Source organism: Rhagoletis pomonella, unplaced genomic scaffold (genome assembly GCF_013731165.1).
Source record: "Rhagoletis pomonella isolate Grant_MI unplaced genomic scaffold, Rhpom_1.0 Rhpom_scaffold_00011, whole genome shotgun sequence".
NCBI lineage: Eukaryota > Metazoa > Arthropoda > Insecta > Diptera > Tephritidae > Rhagoletis > Rhagoletis pomonella.
In genome coordinates this window covers 3,269,723-3,296,659 of record NW_023458565.1, presented here as the reverse complement: position 1 = coordinate 3,296,659, position 26,937 = coordinate 3,269,723, and the positions used below count along the sequence as shown (strand labels likewise).

The window sequence follows — 26,937 nt, the reverse complement described above, 5'->3', positions numbered from 1 at the left end:
TTTGGCAGTTCTACTTCTTGTTCTTGTTCTTTGCTATTTATTATTATTGTTGTGAACTGCAAATATCGAAGATGGAGCAAAAATTTAAGTTATTATAAAAGATTTTAGTTTATATAGAGAATATTTTATTAATTACTTTTGCAGGATCTAGAAAAAGTGCCAGCAAATGGAACCAGGCCGTGAAAACTTCGATATATTTCCGATAAATATGAGAGAAGGCATCGATACCTACAAATGAGGTAATTCGCTCTCAATATTTTGTATGGCGAAGGGTAATTGGATGGCGAATGACGAATGGGAGAGCGAATTACGTATGAGAGAGCGAATTACGAGGAGTGGAAACATCGTATTAGATGGTGCCACATAAATGAAATCGTTTAAGAGATTTTTTTTTAAGCATACAATTTTCTTAGGATTTTCCGAAACATTTTAGTTCACAGATGACGAAATTTGGTTGTAATATTTTAAAGGGAAAGTTGTAAAGTAGACCAAATTTTATTTTATTTGAAAAGAGTTCGAGTTTTTGCTAGAACAGAAGGTAACCTACTAGCTGCACAAATCTGAGTTTCCATGTATATACATAGGGTGGTCCAAAAGATGGAAAGTCGGAATTTTAATGCGCACACCTCCTAGGATTTTTCTTTACCGACAAAATATAGCTCTTTTCATTTTTAAATAAAAAATATTTAGAGGTTGCTCCAAGCGCTCAAAGTTTTCCATGTATTTTATGTGGCAAAAAATCTATTTGTCGTACAAAATTTATAGAATTCTTGAAAATCAATATTTTTTGATATAAAAATTCAGTTCTGTTATTGCCAATTGCTTACCAATACTCCGCAGGACCTGGGTTCAAACCCTGGTCAAAGCAACATCGCAAAAATATATAGAAACAGTTTTTCTTTCTCGCCCCTCGGCAGGCAATGGCAAACCTCCCCAGTGCATTTCTGCCCTGAAAAATAGCTTCCCATAAAAATATAATCGCCGTTCGGAGTCGGCGTTAGACTGTAAGTCCCTCCCCTTTGTGTGACAACATCAAGGCGCACGCCACGAATCCGAGGAGAAGCGCGGCCAAACACTTACTTATATATAGGTGCAAAGGGGATTAAAATCGTTAGTTTTAAAAAATGTTAAAATTAGCAATTGGGTATCATTATTGGAAGCCTCTTGAAGAGAATAGAGTTTTCAAAAAATATTGCTTTAAAGAATTCTATACCATTTGTACGAAAAATTGTTTTTTCCCCACATAAGTAAAGTACGCGGAAAACTTTGTGCTCTTTGGGTGGCCTCTAAATATTTTTTGATTTCGAGATAAAAAAAAATCAGGGCTATATTTTCTTCTATATAGAGCAATCCTAGGGAGTGAGAGCATTAAAACTTGGACTCTAGTTTTTTAACATGCAATTTTGGACCACCCTAATACACATACTTATCGCATTACAGAACGAATATTTTCACAGACGATTAAGCCTAAGAAAGGAAACAATCAAAAACAATTTCTAATACATGTTGTTGCTATAGACTTTATTCCATAATTTCGCAACCCAATTTTTAGCTCATAAAATTCATAACCTTTTCATCGACTTCAGCTAAATAGCTCTGAATGTCTATTTGTATAATCCAAAAAACTTTTTACTACTGCTTTAGGCGCTTCAAGAGAGTTATTTAATTTCAATTTCTAAGCTTCTTTCATTGGTCGTTATTATGCGCTTATATACATATTTACATGTTTTTACATTACGTTTATCCTAAATTTGTATGTATTATTACACTCAACTAAATATTACAGTGCGTATACTTTAACTGCATACAAAATATTTTAATATCTACATACCTATATATGTGCATATTTAAGATTTATGTTAGAACACAATTCCTTTTACGAGAACTGTGTGTCGTAAATAGATAAGTTTTTACATTAAAATTGGAGAAAAGGCTTTAACTTTCCCCTTTTGGCCTTTCTCCTCCTGCCTTCTGAACACTTTTTTTTTTAATTCAAAACAATTTTTTTTTTTCATTTCAGTTCACCCAGAGCCACACATCCATCTACATTACCAAAAGTTAATGAAGCGAAAAGCAGTACTTCGACGAATTTGGTAAGTTGTAGTTTTAACTTATTTAACTGGCTATCTATCTATGTACATTCACTACGTCAATAATTTTACTGCAAAATTAATTAACAAAATTCCACGCTAAGACCGGGGTATCATAAAAATTTATGCAAAAATAACTTCACCAAAAGAAAAATTACTCTCGCTTTTTTGTGTGCAAATGAAGAAAATTATTCAAGCGTAATGGCATTTAATTATGAAATTCACTAATGTAATGTGCGTGTGTAATATGTAGAGTGTGAGCAGTATTTTGGTTTTGATTGCATTACATATGTACATATGTACCTATGTATGTAAATAGTAGTTACCTGCATACCTGCATAATGCAGGTGTTGTGAATTCGTTGGTTTGTTTTATCCGCCAAGAAATTCGGAGTGCTTGTGATGGATAATATATATTTAGGGTGTCCTAGACCACTCGTCCACCTAGACCACTAAAATGGTGGGAAATTATTTTTTTTTATTGAATAACGCCTAACTGATGAACTACCAAATCGGGTATGGCTCTATCTTTTGGTCGTATTACCGATTTTCGGTTTCGACCATTTTTACTGCAGATTCGGATTCGGAGGATACAAATACTTAACTCTTGTTTAAGACTTTTTTCTCGAAGGTGCCTTTTTCAACCTCTAAATGGCCTTCGTACTTCAACTCGTCCAAGACTTGTTAAAGAAGTGACTATGTTACCAATTACTAAGTCGGGGATGCTCTATCTCTTGATCGTATCACCGACTTCGCGTTTCGACCAGAATTGGGTTGCGGTTTTACGATAATTTGCTGTGTAGGTACCTTTGTCCAGGAATGGAGGAGTACATAAAATATCATAGGGTGGCGAATTTCTTCGCACACTACATTAAAGAGTAGGTCTGTTAGATATTATCCCAATTGTGCCTGGTGGGTATGGCAGTGGGCCGATCCATCCGATTTTCCATCTTTCAGATTTAAATTTTTCTAGTTATGACTTAGATACAAACCGAATTTCATTAAAATCGGATAGCATTTACCATATCCGCCCCCTAGTGGGCGTGGCAGTGGGCCGATTTTGCCCATATTTCAGATTTCAATTCTTCTAATTAAAACTAAAGTACCAACCGAATTGCATTAAAATTGGATAACATTTACGATATTCGCCCCCTAGTGTAGTGGGCGTGGCGGCTTGCCAATCTATGCGATTTTTCACATATTTACATACATTCCTAATTAAAAATACCACAGATAAAAAATTCCATAAAATTGTAGGACAACTGGTACTTTTAGCAATATTTTATATGGGGCTCTGCACTGTGCGGTGTGGCCGGTACTATTTAGGTAACCTAGGAAAGTCTTAATCGGTATTGCAATGTGTAATCGGTATACTTTTACAAGAAAGTAAAACAACAATCATGTAATTACATAAATTATAATGCATTTCTGAAATTAGTTACTTAATTGAGTGCTACTTTTAGGCGCTTAACGCCTCTTTCTGCCTTTCTAGACATTTGCATATTATTTGCCATCACTATATTATTATTATTTCTGTTGCTATAATTTCCATTAATTGCCACAAGTGAGTCAACACTTCGCATCAATGCGCGATACAACATAATTTAAATGTGTAAATAATTCATGCACTATTATATACATATGTATGTATGTATGGAGTTGTGTGTGCATACCCTGTAGGGAAACGCGCTAGCGGTGAGCTGGTTCAGTTCTAGACAATGACAATAACCATGACTAGTACGTGGATTTTCGATAGTTCCGAACCAGTTCTAAATTCGACAGATGAGATCTACTTAGTTCGCTCTGCATCCCTTTAACCAATATTTCCGAAACAGCAGTAAATTCGCCACCTTAGATCTAGAGTTCTACTGATAAATTTTGTGTATTCTTTGGAACTCAACATATTTTCTGAGACTTTTTTGGGCTTAGCAAATTTCCGTATCACTTAATGAAAATGTACTAAAATATATTTTTATTTATTAGAAAAAGTGGACTATGAACATTTCACTCTTAGCTAGCCATTTGTAGTTTTAAAAAGTAAAATAAAATAGTTGTGTAAAATTACCACGTTTCACTACTTTCGCACTAGTGAGGATCTATTTACTATCAGACTGGTTCTTTTTTTTTTGGCTATAAATAACTAGTGCTGAACTCGAAATTTGATTCATTAGTTCGGGTTTTCCCTGCAGGGTACATATGTACATAGTACATTTGTACCGACATATATAAGTACATACATATGTATGTATTGCATTCCCACATGGCTTGTTTTTTTTTTATTCACCGGCAAAGCGTTATGACTTTAGATACATATTTATGTACATTTGTAATTATCTACTAAAAAGTTATTTATAGGTCAGCGAATTTAGCAGCGTAAATAATCAATTAAAGGCCTGTATGAGTGATACCTGGGTGTCAATGAATTAGATCTGATATTAGTTAGATATATAATTTCGGAATTCCGCTTTGTAGTTACACAGTGGAGTAGCTCACTAACAAACGCCAAAAGGAATTTAAAAACAACTACTACATCATAAAATTACTTTTTTTAAAAGTTCGGAACTGAAAATCTGGTTTTTATAAAGTTGCATGAGTACTCTGCAACACAATTTTTCAAAATTGTAATTCTTAACAGTTAATGACAAACAGTGAATTTTGAGTTGATTCATTTTTGAACAACGACGGAACATTTCCTCAAAATTTTTAGCTAATGAAGTACCTTTGTTTGTCTGTTAAAATCGAGTTTTTTTCAAACGATATCCAATCGTTGAAGATGTCTGCATGTGTTGAAAAATATATCTTCCAGTGCTAGTTCAAAAATTGTGTTACTTAATATTGCAGACGCTTTCTATGTCATGATAAAAATACGAAAACTACGCACTTTATTAAATGTTTGTACATATGTTACTTCATACATAAATTTTTACTAGATATTTAGTACTTAAAATAGATTACACTCTATTGATAAGTGCATGTATGAACTAGCATATCGATATGATTAGATTGATATGCTTAGATAATGTAATGCTTAGATAAGGGCGGCCCAAAAAAGTAAAGTCGGAATTTTAATGCTCTCAACCCCTAGGATTGTTCTATACCGAAAAAAAATTATGTCCCTGTTGTTCATTTTGAAATGAAAAAAATATTTGCAGCCAATTAAAGCAATTTAAGTGAAAAATTATTTTAATTTTTTGAATTTTATATGGGATTTTACAAAAAATAAATAATTATTTTCCATTTAAATTGCTGGTGAAAACAGCTGTTAGAGGTCGTTCAAATCGCTCAAAAATTGTCATGTATTTTATATAGGAAAACATAAATTTTTCCTAGAAATGGTATAGAATTCTTAAAAATACCAATTTTAAATAGTAACAATTTTTTATAGGTCCCCCACTAACCACAAAAAATACAATTAGCCGTCCAAATGAAGGCCTTTTCAAGTAAAGTCCCATATCTGAACCATCAGTTGTATGAAGGCTATAGGTTATAGTGACCCGATCTTTGTAAGTTTTACTGAAAGTTTTCTATTGACAATGAGTAAAAATTGCCCGAAATTTTATGCCATAAATTGAGGAGTTATACAAAAATCTCATATCTGAAGAATAAGTTGTATTGGAGAAGTATTGTGTTATAGTTGTCCGACAAATGAATAATACATTTTAAAAATACATCCGCATACCAAACTTCAGTCGGATATATCGAAAACCCCGGGACTATTTTGCGTTCAAATAGACGGGCATGGTTATAGGTTCACGAAAGCTATAAGAATTTTAAACAGAAAAGGAGCAGAGCATTGCATGAAGTGTGAAAGCTGTGCTTGATGGGTACTTTAACTCCCCTCAAAGCTATACAAAGAAAAGGGGATAAGACTCGCTCGTGCAAGGTGCTCCTTCCCACATAGCTGCTCAACGAAAACTCTGCAAGCTATACTCTACCTACCCATGCATACCAGCATTCGGTCTACGATCTTAACGAGTCGCGAATCGATCGCGCCAGGATCGCCGGAATTGTGTCAGCGTATTTATACAGAGGTCTGGCTTTTTCCTAGATAAGCGCGCTCTGTCTCCCCACCAAAACATTAATACAAGCTATGAATGCGAAAGAGAAGTAGTATCACATAAAGTCTGTCGTTGCATCACATGGCTACCTGAAGGATTTAAACTCAATCAAAGTTACCCAGAATGAGGAAAAATTCAATGCGTAGATCCGTAGTGAATAATATTACTAGCGGTCACTGTTTCCTAATGCTTTTTTCCACACGTGGTACACATTTGTACCAAAGCGGATTGTGTCGTTGTCCCAAAAACTTTAGCTTGTGTGATTCCTATCTCAGGGGTTCGACTTCCGCTTTTTATGGGAACTTATAAGGACTACTCGCTGTTCAGGCATTTCGATGCCAAATCAACCGCGCTGCTTACCTTTATTCAACATCTGGTATAATCATCATATGTATATAATATATCATCTGCAAAACCTATAACATCTATTGCGGTCGGTAGCGCTTGACGAAACTCTCCGTTTCATGTAAAAAGTTAGCGGAAACTGCAACCTTTTGAAGCGCTTTTATGATTTGCTCCCAGTTTGCAGAAATGAAAATATTTTTGTTTTTATAGCCCTTGCCCGCTTACACATGTCTATCTACTAGCTTTCCAAAGAAAAAACATTTTCACTTATTACTTATTAATCAATTTGATTTATTTATCTTCCATTTATTTTGAGTTCTTTGACCTTTGTTCAAAATGATTAATAAACAAATGCCTCTCACACAACTGGTAACCTCATGTTTCCTTCAAAAAAGTCAAAAGTCCCCTTACACACTTCTACTAACTCGCAGCATTCTGTAAGAACATATGTTTCCAATATTTCAACACTAACATGACAGCTGCAACAGTTTCATACATATTAACCAAATGTGCTCTAAACACTACATACATATGTATCTTCTTCTTACTCGAAATAGAATAAACTGAAAGTTCAAACTGAAAGTTCATTGCCACACCTATGTATGTTGAAGAGAAATTTAAACATAAGGACCTTTACATGTTTACCATTTCTCATTGCATTTTTGCTGCATTTTTTAAGTTTAAATTATTTACAGGAGAGTTGTCTAGAAATCACACTCTTGTTAAGTTTTGTTGGAAAAATAATACGAGTACAATACTCATACTTTGAAATGCGATTTTTACAACAAAACGCCAGCGTAGTTGGAAGTTTTTAAGCATTTTTGCTGTATCACTAGCTTCGATGTCTTCCTCGCCGTTGTAACTATCTGCATTTTTACAAAACTTGCACAACCAACTAGAAAAGTCTCATATTTCAATGTGAAAATTTTTCATTCATGAATACATTTTATGTAGCGCCAGGCGCATGCATATGTGTGTTCATTATGGTGGTCCAAAAATGCATGTGAGATTAAAGTAAAGTCGGAATTTTAATGCTCTCGTCCCCTAGGATTGTTCTGCACCGAAAAAAATTATATCCCCGTTTTTATACTTCGAGATTAAAACATATTTAGTGGGCGCTCAAAGCGCTCAACGTTTTCCATGTACTTTATAATTTTTCCTAGAAATGGTATAGAATTCTTGCAAATCAATATTTTTCGATAAGAAAACCCCGTTTCTCTTTAGAAGAATCCCAATAATAATACCCAATTATTTATTTAACCAATTTTTAATACTTGGGATTTTTTATGGGTATCGCTATTGCGTTTTTTAATATTTTTATAATATAATATACATAATATTAAAAATAAAGTTTTCCGATCGCAAAATATTGATATTCAAGAAATCTATACCATTTTTACGAAAAATTGGTTTTCCTATATAAAATATATGAAAAACTTTGAGCGCTCTGAGTGACCTCTAAACATTTTTTTTACTTCGATATAAAAAAAATAATGATTTATTTTTTTCTGTGTAGAACAATCGCAGTGTGTACTAGCATTAAAATTCCGACTTAACTTTTTTTGGTACCACCCTAATGTACATATGTATGTACGTATTTATATAAATGTCACTACAAGTTTTCCTCTTATTTTACATCGAGTTCTTGATTCTTAACTGCAACTTACTTTTTAATTCAAACTTTTTGTGTAGAAATTCATTTTTATCCACAAACGATTTCAGTGAAGTTTTGGCTTTGGTTTTTCTAACTTGTCTGCTATGTACTTCAGTAGTAATTTACGCCTTCATAGAGTTTATGAGCGAAAAACAGGAAAACACTTGAACTGCCAGTGGATTTCTTACAACTCAGCGTTAATATTCTCACTCACCTTTCGTTCTTCCTTCCTGTCTTCCCTATTTGTTATCATTTTTTTATTTTTATTTTTTTTTTTTCAAAATACAATATCAGAAGTACACCTTAACGGCCAACCCTTTGGGGTAGTCCACATCCGGAAATACTTGCTTACATATGTCTGTTCTTTTTTTTGTATATCTTTATTTTATTTGTAAGTTCATAAACACTTTTTTTATGTATATATGTATAGAAGTAAGTATGCTGATATTGGTTTCACGCTGTGCCTTCTTAAGTAGTATTTTCCTTGCTGACTGTTTTATATATACACGTGTTTATATACATATCTGATATTTGTGGTTTCCACTTGAAGTGTCACTTGTTTATTCGAAATTTTGTTGCCAGAACGGAAATGAATTTTTTATATCGCTCGAACTAGCATACACACATACATACATATATCCAACGTACACAAAGGTATATCGTAATAAGTATATCGGTAATCCGAAATAATGGTTTATTTGCTTGGAAAGTGGCGATAGACTAAACAAAAATAAAACTGGCATAAACCGAATACATAATTATTGTCACCAGAGGCTGTTACGATCATTGTATCCGAATTTCATGGAAAGAGGATAATGCAGACCTATTAGCCGTTCTTATTCTTCAGGCTTTAAAAGCAGTTTGATCCATGGAGATGCCACAGGAGTGAGCTCTCGCTGTATTCCTTTAATTTTTCCATGTAACGGAACCAAGGAGTTTTCTTTATGAAGCGTTAAATATCTCTACAATGTCTAAGTCAAAATTGTTCGTATTTCGATGTCCTTAATCTACTTTACTTTAACTGGTCGATAGCCATCAATTTATCCTATCTAGAACGCCGATCGATGAACTATCTTAACTCTTTGACCGACCGTAACTTTTTGCGAACTCTGCCAAACGCAATTGTTTCGTCTATCCTAAGTCAGGCGTCCCTATAAACTCCTGACATTGCTCATATACACGTCTCACTCATTCTGGTCGCCGCGTAACTGGCAGCCGGTTTACTGGCAGGAAATGTATGCAATTGGGTGTTGGCTTGCATCAAAACCCTCATAACTTCACTTCGCCTTCGAGTCGGAAAACCTTATGCGAGGTAACCGGAAACGGGAGCGTGTAAGCGACACATAGACTGTATCACCTCTGTTCAAAAGAAATTGAGTTCATGCATCGGCATTACGTGCATATGGCTTGAGACTAATTTGATTACCACTATTGAGCTCGAAGGCTGTCGAGAAGGCATCCGTGGGCAAGTGTATAGGCGAAGCAGTGTTTTCGGCGTTTCTCTTCTTCTTCTATTTGGCGCTGTAACCGCCTAACAGGCTAACCTAATATTCGCGGCTTGCGTTTTGGTACGCAAATTGGAAATTGAGTTAGCTTCATACGCACGCCGTTCAATTTCGGTTGGTCCCATACAAGTTGTATGTGCATGAGAAATTTTTGACAGTAAATTGGCGGCGTGCGTGAATATTAGGTTAGCCTGTAATGCCACGCAATGAGCAGCAAAGCGGCCAGCGGCTGAGCGGCGCCATACAGAAATGTCGCTCAGTGCATGGCCACTTCAGTAGAACTTATTTCATATGTTTTAATTTTAAGCCGCTCAGCCGATTGCCGCTCATTGCGTAGCATCGACCCAAGCGACTTTGGCCGAGTTCAACAAAGCACGCCAGTGTCAACTGACATCGATTCGAAATGCCAAGTTCTTCTCAAGTTGGTCTTTCTATCGCAGTGGGGGCCACCCTGTAGATACTTCATCTTGTCCTCGTTGACCACCAGACCCAATCGCTTTGCTTCCTTATGCAACTTGGAAAAGGCGGATCAGACTTCGCTGTTTTTGTTACCGATGATGTCGATGTCCTCGGCATACGCCAGAAATCGCACGCTCTTGTAGTAAATTCTATAATATCTACTCCTCGTCGCCGTATTTGAATAGCACAGCTGGCAGACCGTAAGCGCTAGCAGTTTTGTTTTTTTTTCAGCCGTGTAATTGCTATTCGCACCTCATCTTAGTCGGGCGGTGGAACATCGACTACATCATTATCGGGTGGAAAATTGTTCCCCCCTAATTCAAGTACTTTGTGGACATTGATCACTAGGTCGCGGCTCACGCGGTCTTGGGACCTTCGCCTAACTCTCTGGTAAAATTTTCGGGCTTTTTTCCTATCGGCCACCATTTTAAGCTCTTTTCACTCACATCGCAGCTTGGCTACCAGAGTAAATAGTTGTTGAATATGCCAAGATTACGACTTGGGCCAGAAAACGATATCATTTATGGCAGTAAGTTCAGCCAGGAAATGGTTAAATGACTTTAGTGAGAGTTTTATTGAGAGTATCCCGCTGTCGAAATCTAGACACAAGGTAGTAGAATGGACGAGCATAATACAATGCGCCAAAAGTCATTCGGAGAGTGCCCAGCATTTTCTCCCGTCATAGATAATAAAATCTTAATTCCAAAGTATTTTGGTTCTTCCAATAGCTGTATACGTGGACCTACCTTACCCTCACTACTAAATCAATACAGACATAAATGTGTAGAAGGAATCTCTCATAATGGCACTCTGCATAACTGCAATACAATTTTATTTCGATGCAAATACAGCTACGTACAGACTTATGTGCATGCATATATATGTATGCATATATTTTGGATGCATTTTTGCTCATCTACAGTAATACCCACATTACATCCAAATACAATTTAATCGAGCTGACCTACATTTGTTAAGAAAGAAGTGGAATGTGTATGAAATCTAACATCGATATACATATCGCTAGCTTAGAAAGAAAAGTTGCTAAGTCCCATTTTAAAAATTTTACAGGAGAGGAAAAAATCTTCCTATAGCCATTTTCTTTAACTATTTCGCAAGACTTTGAATCAAACATTTTGCGCATTTAAAGCAAAGCAGAACTCCATAAGAATCAGAAGGATTCGATATTTATTAAAGGATGTCATATTATTTTGGCCTTATCGGATTTGTGGTGCTTCTTTTGGACTTAGCAAATTTTCCTTTTATTGCTTATGAAGAGTAAAAAATAAATCAAGTACCTTTATAATTTTCGATACGATGCGTATTCAATTTCTCTAGCCTCCTATATCAAAATATGAGTTTTCATAAAAAGTGGACTTAGCAACTTTTCACTCTAAGCTAGCGATATACAATTTACATATGGGCGATTCCACCGTCACGGGTGGACATTTGTCCAGAAAAAATATCCTTTCTTGTTTAAATTTGAATACAAAGTACTCAATAATTCTACATTTTGAGAAAGCTACACCTAATTGACTATTATATGAGTTAGTAAAAATACGAAAAAATACCAGCTTAATTTTGTATGGAAAAAATCTGAGTTATTCACAGATGAGACAAAAAAAAAACCTGCTTTTTGGAGCAGATATATTTTACGGAAACTCTGCGAATTTATTTCACTTTCCTGTGTGAACTTGATGTCTTATAATAAAACAAAGAATAACGAATACAAACAAAGGAAAAACTACAACAAAAGTTATTGCTTTATTGTAAACAAAAAATCGGATTTCCTCTGTCACGGGTGGGACACGTACGAATTTGTATATGAAAAGGAGCTTTTAGTTTGGTCTATATTCAAGATTAGTTATAAACAAGTAAGAAAGTCTAAGTTCGGGCGGAGCCGAACATTAAATACCCGGCGCAAATATTAAATATATGATTTCCACCTTTCCGAAAGCTACCGCTACATGATGAGCCGGGGTGTATACATTTTAAGTAAACTAGCGTCCTTAAATTTCGAAATATTGAAATTTCAAGCATATCTGAAATTTACCGTTATATGAAAAGCGGCCTCAATTTTAGTCCGATTTCAACAATTTTCAACGGTTTGCTTTTATGTGGCAAGCACAATAACCATACCGGGCTTGGTACAAATTGCTAGAACGGTTAGCGAGATACATATATGTAATCACAAGTGGGCGGTGCCACGCCCATTTTCCAAAATTTTGTCATAAACGTATTTCTTGGTAAAGAATTGTTGCAATCATCAATTTTGAATAAATTAGCTTCAATATTTACTGATTTATCGAAGATTTTGTATTTCTCGAAATTACCGTTATATGGGATGTGGGCGTGGTTATTGTCCGATTTTAGAAATTTTCGGCCAGTTGGTATGCTGTACCGGGACCAACAACTGTGCCAAGTTTGGAAGAAATTGGTGCAGCGGTTACCAAGATATACACATGTAACCATAAGTGGGCGTGGCTACGCCCATTTTCCAAAAATTTATAATATTCATGTTTTCCGTCTGAAACTCATTGTAAGTATCAATTTTGAGTGAATTATCTTCAGTAGTTACTAAAATATCGCAGTTTTCGTATTTCTTAAAATTACCGTTATATGGGAAGTGGGCGTGGTTACAGTCCGATTTCGCCCATTTTCAATACCATCCGTCCCACGCCCAAAAGAAGTTCACGTACCAAGTTTCGTTAAGATATCTCAATTTTTACTCGAGGTATTGTGTGCACAGACGGACGGACGGACGGACAGACAGTCACCGCTTAATCGATTTCTCTTTTCATTCTGATCATTTATGTATACATTTGTCTATATCTATCTCGATTCGTTTTGCCTGTTACAAACAACCGTTATGTGAACAAAGTTATAATACCCTTGTGCACAAGTGCGCTCGGGTATAAAATATATAAAAAGCCAAGTAGGGGTTCAATTCGCTCACGTTTTATCTTAAGATAGTATCTTTTATATAAAAGAAAATGCCTAGCACCGTCAGCAAAAAAAAAATATTATTAATCAACGCGATTTCCTAGCGTCTTGAACTTTTATTTTTTTACATACTTAAATTTAATGGGCTATAAAACTGCATACCCAGAATTTTTTTAAAGATTCTGAAAAAACAGTTTGAAATTTTTGGGTTTAATTATGTATTAATGTTTGTTGAATTTTTATAATTTTTGTAAGAAGTTTGAAATGTGGATTTATGTGATTCTGGTTAATGTGCTAGACTTTCATAAAAAACCTATAAACATTAAATAAACAAAAGAAAAAACCAAAACTATGTGGAAACGAGAATGCAATTGTGGTAAACATTTGCAATGAGTTTCTAACATTACGTAACAAACACGAAACACAACTTCAACTTTTATATATTTTTTTTTTGTCACGGGTGGGACAAGACCAATACCTGCTGCCTAATAATAAGTCATAATATACACACACACAATTTAATATATAACACCATTCTATTAAGCGCAGATAAGTTCTTCTATATATTTTTCTTACCAAACACTTGAATTATGAATCGCAAATTATTTGGCAGAACTTTCAACACAACTTACTTTAAACTCACTCAAAATATTTACTTACAACTTGATTTCAAAAAATGTAACAAAAATGCATGCAAAGCCTTAATTTATTATTTTTTGGTTGATTCAAGATTTTTACAAATGTCTTATCCACACGTTTGTTAGTTTTATAAAGAAACAAATTTTTGCACTGAGGTTCAGTTTCCCATGGAACTTCCCATATGTATGTATAATACAGTTTTTTTCATGTTGCTCCGCTCCTTTACGCAAAATTACGCTCGAGTAAATGATAGAGATTATATTCGTAGTGTTTTTTCTAACGTAGTCATTTGTGCGCTTCAATTATTCTTATTTATTGCTGTTGCAAATGATGCTGCGCGAGTAAGACCAACAATTTTAAAGCTATGCATATGTATATTTTGCAATTGCGCTCTAACAGTGTCTAAAGTGGCACAGCGGCTGATGGAGGCAAGATGATTTTTATGTAATAGCAGATTTTAGATATATTTACCTAGTGTGTATGTATGTATGTATGCATTAGGATAAGTCATCGATGGGACTAAATGCTTCTATATTGAAAAAACTGCTTCTATATTGTTTGAAAAGCTCTCTCTCTGATGTCAGGATTTATTTTAAAGGACTTTTTAATTTCAAAAGATATGATAAGTTCCTAAAATTATTTAAAAAATCCAATGCAAGGTAGAATATAATTATGGATACCAAATGCAAGAGAAAATTTCTTTAGAATCTAAAAAAAATTAAATTTTTTGGATTCACAAGGACGAATAGGTAATTTTTTTAAGCTAATAAAGTTAGAAGGATGAAATTCGAGGGTGTTACCGAGTTAATATAAGTCCTTAACATATAATTTTTTCAAAAAACAAATATTGCGAAATTTCAAGGATACAATTTTAAAAGGACTTTTTCACTACTTACCAGTCCTTCTGCACCAAAAACTTGAATCTGTTTAAATTCTACAGGATTTTCTCTTTAATTTTGTACCCATACTTTTTCTGTAAGCACATTTCTCTGAATTTTTTAAATCAATTTTGAATTACTGACGTCAGAGTGAAAAACTAAAGACGCAATTTTATTATATTTGGCCCATGGTTTCGCGAGTACATTAATATTTGTGTTAAAAATTTACTATCGTCTGGTGTTATATATATAATGAGCTAGACATTCATAAAAAAATATAAACTATTAAATAAAAAACGAAATATAGCCAATACCGGTCAAGATAAAGTTTTTTTTATTTCCGTCAGTGCAAATTACAAATTCCACAAAATCCCGGGATTATGCGCCAAGACCCCCGATTTTTGGGGCCTTAAAAAGGGCGGGATCCCAGAATCCCGGAATTAACATTCCTAGTACATACATATGTACATACATTAGCGTGGGACGCTTTTTTAGAATTTTGACTGGTAATAGCAAAAGTATGGTTCATGATGCTCTATACACAATCTGTGCGAAAGATGACAATTTTTGGTCAATATCTTAGGCTCGCTCAAGTCCATCCAGGTTCAAGTGCTAAAAAAATTCTATGCTTTCTTCGATTCTCTACAAAAAAGATACTTGCAATTTTAGTAAAAACAAATTTATTAATCCTTATTTTTTGAGCTCATTGGATTTTGATGGACTTGGGCGAGCCTAAGATATTTTAAAAATAGATTTAATTTTAGATAGTACTTCACATTTTGAAATTATGGAAATTATCTGTGGCCAAAATTTAAAAAATTAGAAGAAATATGTTTTGTTTTTATTTTATCCCAAACAAAAATCCCAACAAGCCAAGTCCGACAATAGATTATTATATACGATTTTAAAGGCCTATATATCCTCTTCTCAGATCATATTCGATCTTTGAAATCGAATCAAAAATAGTCATGCAGAAACTCATATATCTACAAAATCGTATTTTCTAACCTAAATCGACAGGTCGCGACCTCTAAATGACCTTTAAAAACTCTATAAAAATAGGCAAAAATATTTCTAATAAAAACGAATAAAATTAGGGGGTAAGGTTTTGAAATTTCCAAAAAATAACATTTTCGATAAGCATCCTAATGTACATATATGTATGCATGTATATTTGTACATAGCCATTCACCTTACCGCGACAAATTTTATGTTGTAATAAAGCGAATAACTGCATTTTGCGGTAAATGAAAGGTGTCTACCTAGGTTTACGAAGCCATGCTGCTGCCATACATAGAAGTTGAAGTAAGTACATCTCCTAACTCTTCGTTTATTATACCTAAACCTAAGCCTAAGCTACTATGTATGTGTGTTATGTGATATCCATGTAATATCACAACGAGCAAAGTCATGGAACGCATTATACGCAATCATGACAGTCAATAAATCAAAGGCGTTGACATCTTTGAATGTCAATGGCTTTGCCACGATAGGGCTAGTGAATTTCTTGAGAAGTATGATCTTGTGGCTTAGACATCACATTCACAAATGAATATTTAACATGATACAATTAATGTATCAATTACGAATTACGTGCGTAATTTTATTAAAGAAAAAACCACAAGTCATTCAACTGCAACGAAGGGAGTACTTATGCACATAAACATACACATAGTATATAGAGACTTGCCTTTCATAGCTTCTGTTATTTGTTTCTCAACTGGAGTTAATTTTTTGTATGCTTTCGGAAAACCGTTCCCATATCATATTATTTATTACATACAAATATGTACATATGTAACTCAAATGTTGTCGATAAAAGTGTCATAAACATACAGGTTTACGTATTGCATGCGATTCTATCACAATCATATAAAAAAACTCCTCCACTAGGCAATCAAACAACGAGTATGCAGCCCAACAACTACTACATACATATGTATGTATGTATATTTTTCATACAACCCGCCTGGGAGTGTTTGACTATCGCATTTTTACCTTTTTTTTATTTGTATGCCCGCCGACTTCCTTTGCACGACCATGAATAAGTCGCATAGCTGTGCGTTAACAGCACTTTTTCCATTTTATTTATTTTTCTTTTTTACCTTTAAAACTTTTAATTCACTTTATTTTTGATTAAACTAACTTTTCTGTATGTAGTTTTTTTTTACTTATATTATTTACTTGACGGTAGTAAATTCCATGGCTGAGTAACTGCATAACTGTGCACAAGCAGCTCGCATTACTCACAAGTAGCAATATTTCTCCAACCTAATTTTATTTGTTCGCTTTTCATTTGCCTTCACCTCTTATGATTCACTACGATTGAAGTGACTTGGACACATAATTAGCATCACTATCGCAATCGCCATCATAGCCATCGTCATCATCATCATCAGCATCACCATCACCGTCACTTTAGTCTTTTACAAAATTCTGCTCAGTTCATTTTTCCCATACACATCCATAAAGATCTATTATAGTAAGTGTAGGCTCTTAGTGTAGTTTAACACACTCTGCTCAGCTCATCTACCTTTTTGCTGTAATTTGTAACTTATCTGCCGCCATCTTTCGTCTGCTTTTGCTTAAAAGTGCATAAAGTGTTTTTAATAGACATTTTTTATTCATCGTACTTTTTCATTTTTACTTCCTTGCTTTTTAGCCTATCCCCTGTACATGAATAAGTACACATTGAGACAAGCATATTTCCATAAAAACATATGTAAAGTATGTAGGTACGACTTGGGGATATAAAATTTGGTTGTGGTCAAATAAAAGAAGGCATACAAATTTCGTTGCGGTTATGCGGTCAACCGAACGATAACCGAAATAAAATTCTCTCTCACGTCAAAAGAACATCTGTTTCGGACATTCATACGTATGTACATATGTACGTCCATGTGTAATTTTCCCGTTATCCTTACAACACATATACTCGTATACATATCGTCGCCTGAGTAACAGAATGTCGTATGTTACGCATGTACGTATGACGCTTACGACAATCTTTTACCCAGGTGACGATATCTGCTTACATATACCCCTCATCTATGTTCTTTTGTATGTACAGGAAAATACTAATCAAGTATAATGGGGGTATTCCCTTAAACTCGTAAAGTCATAAATTGTGTACAACTCGTAATTTTGCGAGACTGTTTTGCAAATTTGTAAATAGGTGCGTAGAGTGACTGTTTGACGGTTACCCAAGGTTTTGTGAAAACGCCGAAAATTAGCAGAAAACCCAACTTAATACAGTTAGTGGATGAAATTCCTTGGGGTATATTCATAGCCGACTGACTCTACGGTTAGGGGCAGCTTTTTGGCATAAGTTTCTAAGGGATATCTGTCAAGACAGCTGGAACTGCTTTAGAGTCGACTTTATTTCGGCTATGAATATCCCCCATTCATTTTATTCACTTCTTATTTATTTTCATTTCTTTTCAAACTTTTGTTTATCATAAATTTTCGTATAAAATTTTCGGTAAAACCTAAGTTTACGAGGTCGTTTACGCAGCAACTTTTAGTAAAAAAATCGCTCTATAACAATTATTTTCTGACTTTTTTTAATTACTCCTTAAATAACCATTATTTCTAACTTTTATTTCATAAATCCAAGCTAACAATTATTTTTGATTTTTATATAAATAATCCGCAAATAACAGTTATCTTTGATTTTTAAATTATATGTCTGAGATATCATTTAAGGAAGACTTTTATTTGTAAATCAGTTACTGGCCTTTATTTTTTAAATCATACTTATAAAAGTCGTTTTATAAGTCGTAGTAAACTTTTGTTTCCCAACACCTTCTCAACTGCGAAAAATGTTATTCAGGCATGTTCTGAAATTCGAAACTTTGAAATCGACTCGATTTGCCTAATATTTTTTAATTATATCTGATGGAAAGAGTGAATATTCTAATTGAAACCCGTAAAAGAAGTAGCAGCGATATGAAATACATAATTTTAATGCGAGACTTTTAAATTTTTGAGTTAAAAACCTTCGAATAAATTATCGAAATCGAGTCGATTTCAAATTCTCGAATTTCAGAACATGCCTGAATGACTTTTATAAATAAAAGTCTTCAATAACTGTTATCTAAGACATATACTATAAAAATCAAAAATAATTGTTATTATTATAATAATAAAATAAAAAATAATTGTTATTCTTTTTTAATTTTGCATAAAAATTACAAATAAAAATTTATTTTCAAATTTGAGTCTCGATGAAAAAAGAAATCGATTATCACTTAGTTGTTGAACATTTCCTTCATAGTGAACTTTTCCATGACAATTTTCATCAATAACGGTTATGTTCGGTCCGTGATTTGCCTTGTGGCTCAAAGTGCACTTCCCCCGCAGTCATTTTTTATCATATACCGCAGAACATTTCACCAGGGCCTTAAAACTATTGAAGAGAGGCACCAAGGCCGGTGGGATCGTCATATGATGGTTGACTATTCCTGGGGGAATACTAAACGTAGAAATTACAATTATTTTCTATTTATGTAATCAGTACAAGATCCTATCGGTTATCTTTAAAACAAGTCATCCGGCCTCCACCATAATTTTTTCCTTGTCTTAGAATAAATAATCCACAGAATAGTGGTTAAACTGAAATATTGAACTCGTTTTATTTATTAGTTGCTTCAAAATTCAAGCAGTCAACTTCTTACATACTTTACATACACTCAGATGCACAATGGGTATGTATGTACATAAGTATGTATGCCTTTCACCAAGCTAGTATTTTTGTCCAGGTGCTATTTAGCTAAAGATGTAAGTATAAATATAAATTTAATTATTTCTACTTCAGTTAAAATCCCACCACCAATATTCATCACAGTGTAGAGTGATTATCCTTCTTCTCAAATTACTGATAATGCTTTAACGTTATTGATACTTTGCAGCCGTTGAACTTTCCTTAATGAATTTTCGCTGGCATTCATACGCATAAAATATTCACTAAAATAATAGGCAATAATAACTATAAGAAAAATATAGACTAAGTAGATTAATGATTATATTCTACCTGCACAAAAAACTTTGTGACGAGCGCCCTTATCGAGTGGAGTTTTTTATGACTGCTGCTTGCTTCATTCCTAGCTCGATAAAATGGCTAGCAATATGGAGTAACGCCCCGGCAAAAGTGTAATTTGACATTTAGCCGACATCTCATCTGCATGCTCCAATTTCAAAGAGAACCTCCGTAAACACTCAAAAAACCGTGAACACAAAAAAAATCGTGACATTGGTCTGAGGGAAGGATTGTGGTAGAGCAATGAAGCAACTTGGGTTTTTAGCACTCAGGAAAGCCTGAAAAGGACCTTTCTTAATTAATCTAAAAATAAATATACATAGCTCTGCCCAAGCCTGCCATTAGACAATCAAATAGGACTGCCTGTGCTCTTAAAAATCCAAATTTGAACAGAGCTGAAGATTGTTCTCAATCTACATAGACGTGTAAGTTTTGAGGAGATCTTAAATGTAGACCTAGCATCATAGAAGCACCTTATTTTCGTGCTATCACAAGCGACTTTGAAGCCGACGGAAAGGTATTGAATATTGAGTTTCGTATCATCTAATAGACGGCATACACGGTGCGACTGACTGGCGAGTCGCTTTGGATCTGTTAGGGAAAATAAATATGGTTAGTTACACCGACATGACTCTGAGCGACTCAACTGTGTGTAGTTGAAAGGCGAGTCAACACGTACACAGATGACTCGCGAATCAGACGCACCGTATATGGTGCCTATAAAAAGTGTTGTTGAGGTGTAAAGCCCTTCCTAAAGGACGGGAACATTATGTGCCGATTACATGTAGTAATCAGACCACGTTGCACTGGTTTATGCGGCCCACCAGCTCTTCGTAGACGACTTCGAAACTCAAACGGTATAAAGATGGCTCCGGGGGCGTCCGCATTAACATTGCTCTCATCCCGTTACGGTCGAGTGGAGGAACTTGAGTTTCGTCTCTATACAATGGTCCCTCCAACGAGCCACCGGTGTTACCATTCAATGAATTTTCGAGCTGCGTTCCTGCTTACCAGCAGCACAAGCTCTTCGCAATCATATATTTCAGCCATTCTTTGTCTTCTTGAATATGTGTGTATGTACATACATATATGTCTTTCATCCGTCCGCCTCTCGGTAATCTAATTAAAATTGCTCTTGTAAATTACATACATAACACGTTCGAATCGATTTAGTAATATTCAATTAATAACATATTACATTAGCATAGTTATAACAGTAAACAAATAACATCTATTAGTTATGTATTCTTTAGCTTCTCTGAAATGCAATAAAACAAAACTATAAATGTGAATATGTAGTAATAATCCATAGAACGTCTGCACAACAGAGCGGCTGTACGCGTATATGTATGGTTACACAGATATTTAAGTAAATATATTTATTTGCAAGCAATGCAAGAGGTTAAATGTTGCAAATTGACGTCCATTGAGATTGCAAATAAGTAAATTATTTGTATTGTAACTAAGCTCGTATCCCACTCTCATTCAAATTGTTTCAATATTACTTATACAGTAAACTTTTGAACACAGGAATAGCCAATTCAATAAGATCATTCGTATGTACATAAGTTTATACCAATATTAGGGTAGATCGCTCTCCATACAAAAAAAATCTGTACTGCTTTCCAACAGAAATATAAAATTTATTACAATTTAGGGCTTCCAGCAAGACATTTCAGAAAGTACAAACCTCCCGAAAATCGAGTTTTTTATAAGTAAAATTTGTTTTTAAAAATATTTTTTGTAAAAAAATCACCTCAGTTCGGAGTAGAGTTTAGGTTTTAGCTTTAAGTGGCATAAATCTCATTTTTCGACTTTCTGAATCTAGAAGAAAGTGAAAACTTTTTGGAAATCAGTTCATATGTATTCAGAATATTTTTTTTTTCCAAATGCCATTGCTGCATGTGCTATGTATCAATTTTAAGACGACCTTTTTTCAAGGTAATTTTGTTTTCTATTAAAGTGACAAGTATGTACTTTATAAAAGTGATATTATTTCTATAAATACCTGACGTGAACAAAATAAAAGATAGAGAGAACATTAATGGAGTTAAAAAAGTAAATTGAAAAACAATAAAAATATTTTGTGAAAGTTTTGTGGATAATGAGAAGAATCGCCTAAAAGCATAACGTTTCGCGTATGAAATAACTTTCTTTATCGAGCTCCATCCGAGTCAAATCGTATCTTTATGTAGTAGATAAAAGTACAGAGTTTTTGCTTTAAATCTTTGCTTTGAGGGTAAGTTTTACTTTTAGACAAGAACTTTTTAATTGTTGGAAGGAAAACTGTTAAGCTGTGAGTGCAATAATTGATATGAAAAGTTGAAAACTTGATGAATATGCAGTGGACATAATAAGGAAACCAATATTAAATTTTTGTGAACTTAATAGCGCAAAACGGATCCAATATAAATAGGGCGTCACATTATTTTCAGTCTAAACATGCAAATGGCTCTCGGAAAAAATTGTTTTTCAAACTCCAAAGGGCGTACATGATTGCGGTACGGTGAAGGAAAGGAGACATTGAAAAGAAAACTAGCATCTGAAAAATCAAGAAAAGAATTATTCGCGACTTATTCATGCCGCAATGCGGACCACAACTTTTGAATTTTTTTTTTTTTTATATTATACTTTTATTTTATTTTAATTACAATTTAATTTTTATATAAATACCACCAAATAATACTCAATGAAGTATTCTGTCAAAAAAATAATGAAATGCAAATAAAATATGTAGAACTCATTGGTTTCTAAGAAGTTTTAATATAATGCTGTGCAGAGTCTGCAAGTCTTTAAATTTCTCTGTTTTAAATTGCAAAAAATTTTACTACAAAAAGGAGTCGTTGTAAAATAGCGGCCACGCCCATTTTTTATGGGAAGGTTTGGCGACCGTTATAAGCGTAGGCACCAAATCTCAGACTTTTAGCTTGTTTGTTTTTATAGTTCATACCGCAGAGCATACATTGTATCAACGTAATCAAAATAGTGAGATTTTTAGAACTCCAGAACCGAACTGAGTTGGGTGGAGCCAACAATTTTTGTGACAGCGTATTATTTTTCGTTAAAACATAAATATGAACTGGTATAAAACTCGAACGTATAAGATTTTTGATTTTACCCTAATAAAAGGTTGCTTATAAATGTTTACAACTATTTCTAACAACATTTGTCAAGGTTTTGTGTTTTTACTTGATTAGCTTTATTTTATTTTATAACCTAAAATGATTTGTTAAAAATATTATTATTTATTAGGTGTATTTTTTTTAATGTTGCAGAACCACTTTTAGCAAAGGAAAACTACTGAAAACTAATTGGTTCTATAATTGTGGCAGAGGTTCAGTTCTTTGTCTTCATAATATTCTAAATTATCAACTAAAACAAACCTTAAGACAAAATAATTCAAATAACTTAATAACATATAAGCAACATCGGCCCTCAAAGAGTTAAATCTTAATATTTTTCTGAAATTTTTATTTTGGCGGAAGTCTTACAATAAAATAAATTTTATGATTCCTGCGAAAAACACGCAAATTTTTATGGTGATGTACCCTAATGCAAATACATATGCAGATACATATGCATACATACATACATATTCTTGCATAAGTGTGGAGGACGATCCTATAAATAGGATAACTTAGTATATAAGCTTAATAGAATCACAATTGCATAAATGCTTAAGGTTAAAGATTGTTTCGCTGCTTACATTAGATTTAATCTGTAAGAATGTATGCTTACTGGATTATGGTTCATTTATTCTCATTCAACTTGATAAATTTGTACGTACTTACATACCTACATATATCTCAAACAATGGTCGTTTGCATTTTGTTCCTGCCAGGCATTGAAGAGCAAACAGCTTTGTCCGCATAATTAAATTTAATTCATTGAGTTAGGGATGGTACAGACAGCACACATACAGCCTCGGGGAAGCCATAATGCGCCTGCAACTATGCAATGATTTTTAGTCATAAACTAATTGAGGTATATTTTGCATGTGCGAACACACAGATAATAAACAAATAGCCCATGGCATATTCTTGTCGTCACTGCAAAAGTATCCCCCATCACCAGCCACCTGTCGATTGGTAAACAACAACAAGTTGCTGACAATGAAACAGAAGCAGCAGTGCACTTTCGCTCTCTGCCAACCAAAACAATACATTCTTCTGCCGTGGTCATGTTATCTATCTATCTATCTATCAACTGGTAGTAGAGGCCTTGGTTAACTCGATTGGTTGTTGATAATAAATATCTAATCAATATTTATCGCGCTGTAGGCCTCCAATGAGAGCAAGGGAATTAGTTGTGCTCAACATTGCTAAACAACTCGGTCATTTCCTGTGGCAGAGTGGACATGCTGAAGGTGTATTTTGAATTAGTTGAAGTTTATCAGCGCGTCGATGTTGACATTGTTGGAAAATCTCTCGGCTGAAAACATTGACCGCCTAGAGAACTTGAAATGCATATTTGGTAGTCGCGTTTTGAGTTAAAATTCAAATCAACATAACACTCAAAATTATTAACCTATTTCGCTTAAATCTACAAATGAGTTTAATGTGTTTAATTGAGCGCTTCGCTTAACTACGAGTACAATGAAACGTCTCATCATACCAACTCTGATTGATACATATGGATTGATTAAGTTTTGGGATTTTGATACTGGGCCATCTGTTGAAAATCGCCAACAGCTTAAAGAGGAGCGTGAATCCAATTGGAGGAGGCGTCATGACCGTTCCATAAGGCGAGGAGAGAAGGTAGAGTGGCAGTTGATTATTGTACATAATTGAAGTTGAATAAATTGAATGCTTTTTTTTTTAATTTGACGTAAGTCCCTTCATTAAGGAGAGTAAAACGTATAGAGGAAACATTTACAGAACTGAATGAGTGTTAATTGCAGCACTACATATATACATTAGGATGCCCAAAGAAATTTTTTTTTTAATTTCAAGACCCTACCCCCTAATTTTAAACTAGACCAAGCACAATGTGTATAACAAATTCGGTCAAGATCGGTCTAGTAAGTGCGCAGTGCCACCCGCATTTTCCTAAAATTGTATAACTGTATAACTTCGACAATTTGTATGCGATTTCAATAAATAAAAATAAACTTAATTTTTGATAGTACTACATATTTTGAAATTGTGGAAATTATCGATGGCCAAAATTTTAAAATTAAAGAGAAATATGGGTTTTTTGTATTTTACCCAAAAAAAAACGCCAAGCCAAGTCCGACAATAGATAATTATATACCATTTAAAAGGCCTATATATCCCCTTCTCAGATCATATTCTATCTTTGAAATCGAATCAAAAAAAGTAATTTAAAAACTCATAAATCTACAAAATCGTATTTTCCTAAACCTAAATCGAAACCTCTAAATGACCTTTAAAAAATCTATAAAAATAATATTTCTAATAAATTAGGGCGTAGGGTCTTTAAATTTACAAAAAAAAAAAAAAAATCCGATGGGCACCCTAATGTACATACAATGAAGTGGCGCCAAGTTGCAATCAGCTGATTGTGTCCATCCAGGTGTTTGTACATAAATAAAATGCGTACATAACTGCATACATACTTCTATACGAGGATAATTTTTCAACTCCATTTTCCGATTACCGCTGGATTAAGTAAACTCGATCATCTTTGTTATCCTCAGGCCGGGGCGATTAAACTATTTCAAAGAAAAATACCATATTACCTTTCTTATTGATGAATTTTGTTGACTAAAATAGAACGTGTTGGCAAATAAATTTCTTGAAAACTGTATCAGCTGTTTTCGATTTAGCTACCCTTGGACTAAATTATAGCTGTCTAACGGCCAATGAAGCCATCGCACGCAGGCCGCAATTGGCTCTGCATTATTTTGGCTCCTTTGCGAAGAAGCGTGTTTTTTCGATACTCGACATTCACAACTCCAGAGTTATGTTAATCTATAATATTGCCATCTTATGTGCATTACTGTATCAAATCACTAATAAAAAACAGTCGTTTGAAATCCAGTTTTTCAGAGAACTTATTGAGTCAAAATTTTTGAAGTAGGCCAACATTTCTTCGACGATCGAGTTTTTTTTTTTGAAACGAATTGTTTATCGTTCGCAATAATAAGAAAAAATACAAATTTCGCAATTTTTCGAAATTCTTATTATTTTAGAAGTTATGGCTAGATATTCACTTTTTCTTGAAGTTGTTTGGATTTCAAACCGGTAATAACTTTCGCCCATTTTGCATTCAGCCAATTTTTTCCGCAAATAATTTTTAATGGAATGTGCAACAATATTAGCCCAAAACGCGATCTTAAAGCGGTTGAAAAGTCAATAATATTTTAAAATTTGTTATTAACTTTCCAAAAAAAAAATTGCATAACAAAATAAAAAATTAGAATGGGGAGAAATGGGGATCATTCTTAACTGTTTAAAAAATAGGCAGAATTGGCATTAGCAGTCGCGAGAAAACAATAAAATCCAAGCAATTTCGAAAAATGATATTTGCTATACCTAACTTCCAAATTAGTTCCGATTTCCAAAAGTTGTGAAATTTGTACATTTGCTTTTTCGCTGTGAACCATAAAAAATTCATTACACAAACTTTGCCAACTTCAAAAACACTTTACACATTGATTGTGTTTTTGTACGCAAAAATTAAGCCTTGTAGATAAACAATTTGAATAAGAGGGGTATTTACGTATATTTACAAACATATATGTATACATATCGTACGTTGAATAATACAGAGAAGTAATTCAAAATTTACTTTTTTGGACATTAATAAGCTCGATAAGAAGAATATTATGTTCAGTCTAACAGGTAACTAAAGTTCTCAAAAATGGCGAAGATAAGAAGTCTTTACATTTGTCTTTTTGATATACGAACTGTATGAATTGATCAAGCTTTGATTGCTTTTTCTCACAAAATTTAAATTTTCAAATAATTACCTACAAGTGTATTATTAAACGTGCGATATGTGCGCACATACCCTGTAGGAAATAGGAGCACTAAATAATGCCTTACCAACAACTTACACTTCACACCGGGTGGTTCCTACCGACTTCTCTGCCAAATCGTTCTTAGTTCGGCACTCGAAAATAACTTCAGCGGCGCGTTATTTTGCAATGTACAACATAAGCCTCATCGGAGGTGTTCACTTTGTGCTTTTCTCATAGCTGACATTGGTCATGATGACAATTTTGGTACTAAAAGCTAAAGGAAAACATGGATAAGCTCATAAGGTGTTTACCTACATATTTTCCCAGTGGGTAATTAAGTTCTTGTATAAGTGTGTTTATCATTTGTAGGGTTACTGTTTTCCACATGTCGATCAGATGAACAG

The 26,937-nt window shown here is 34.0% G+C and overlaps 1 protein-coding gene across 1 annotated transcript in view; it reads left to right on the top strand.

Moving 5' to 3' along the window:
* LOC118747287 overlaps window positions 1-26,937 on the top strand; it is a 46,485-nt gene that overhangs the window by 7,799 nt on the left and 11,749 nt on the right. The window contains exon 2 of the mRNA XM_036481290.1: window positions 2,021-2,093. Coding sequence (XP_036337183.1) covers window positions 2,021-2,093 — 73 coding nt within the window. The remainder of the gene's footprint in view (window positions 1-2,020; window positions 2,094-26,937) is intronic.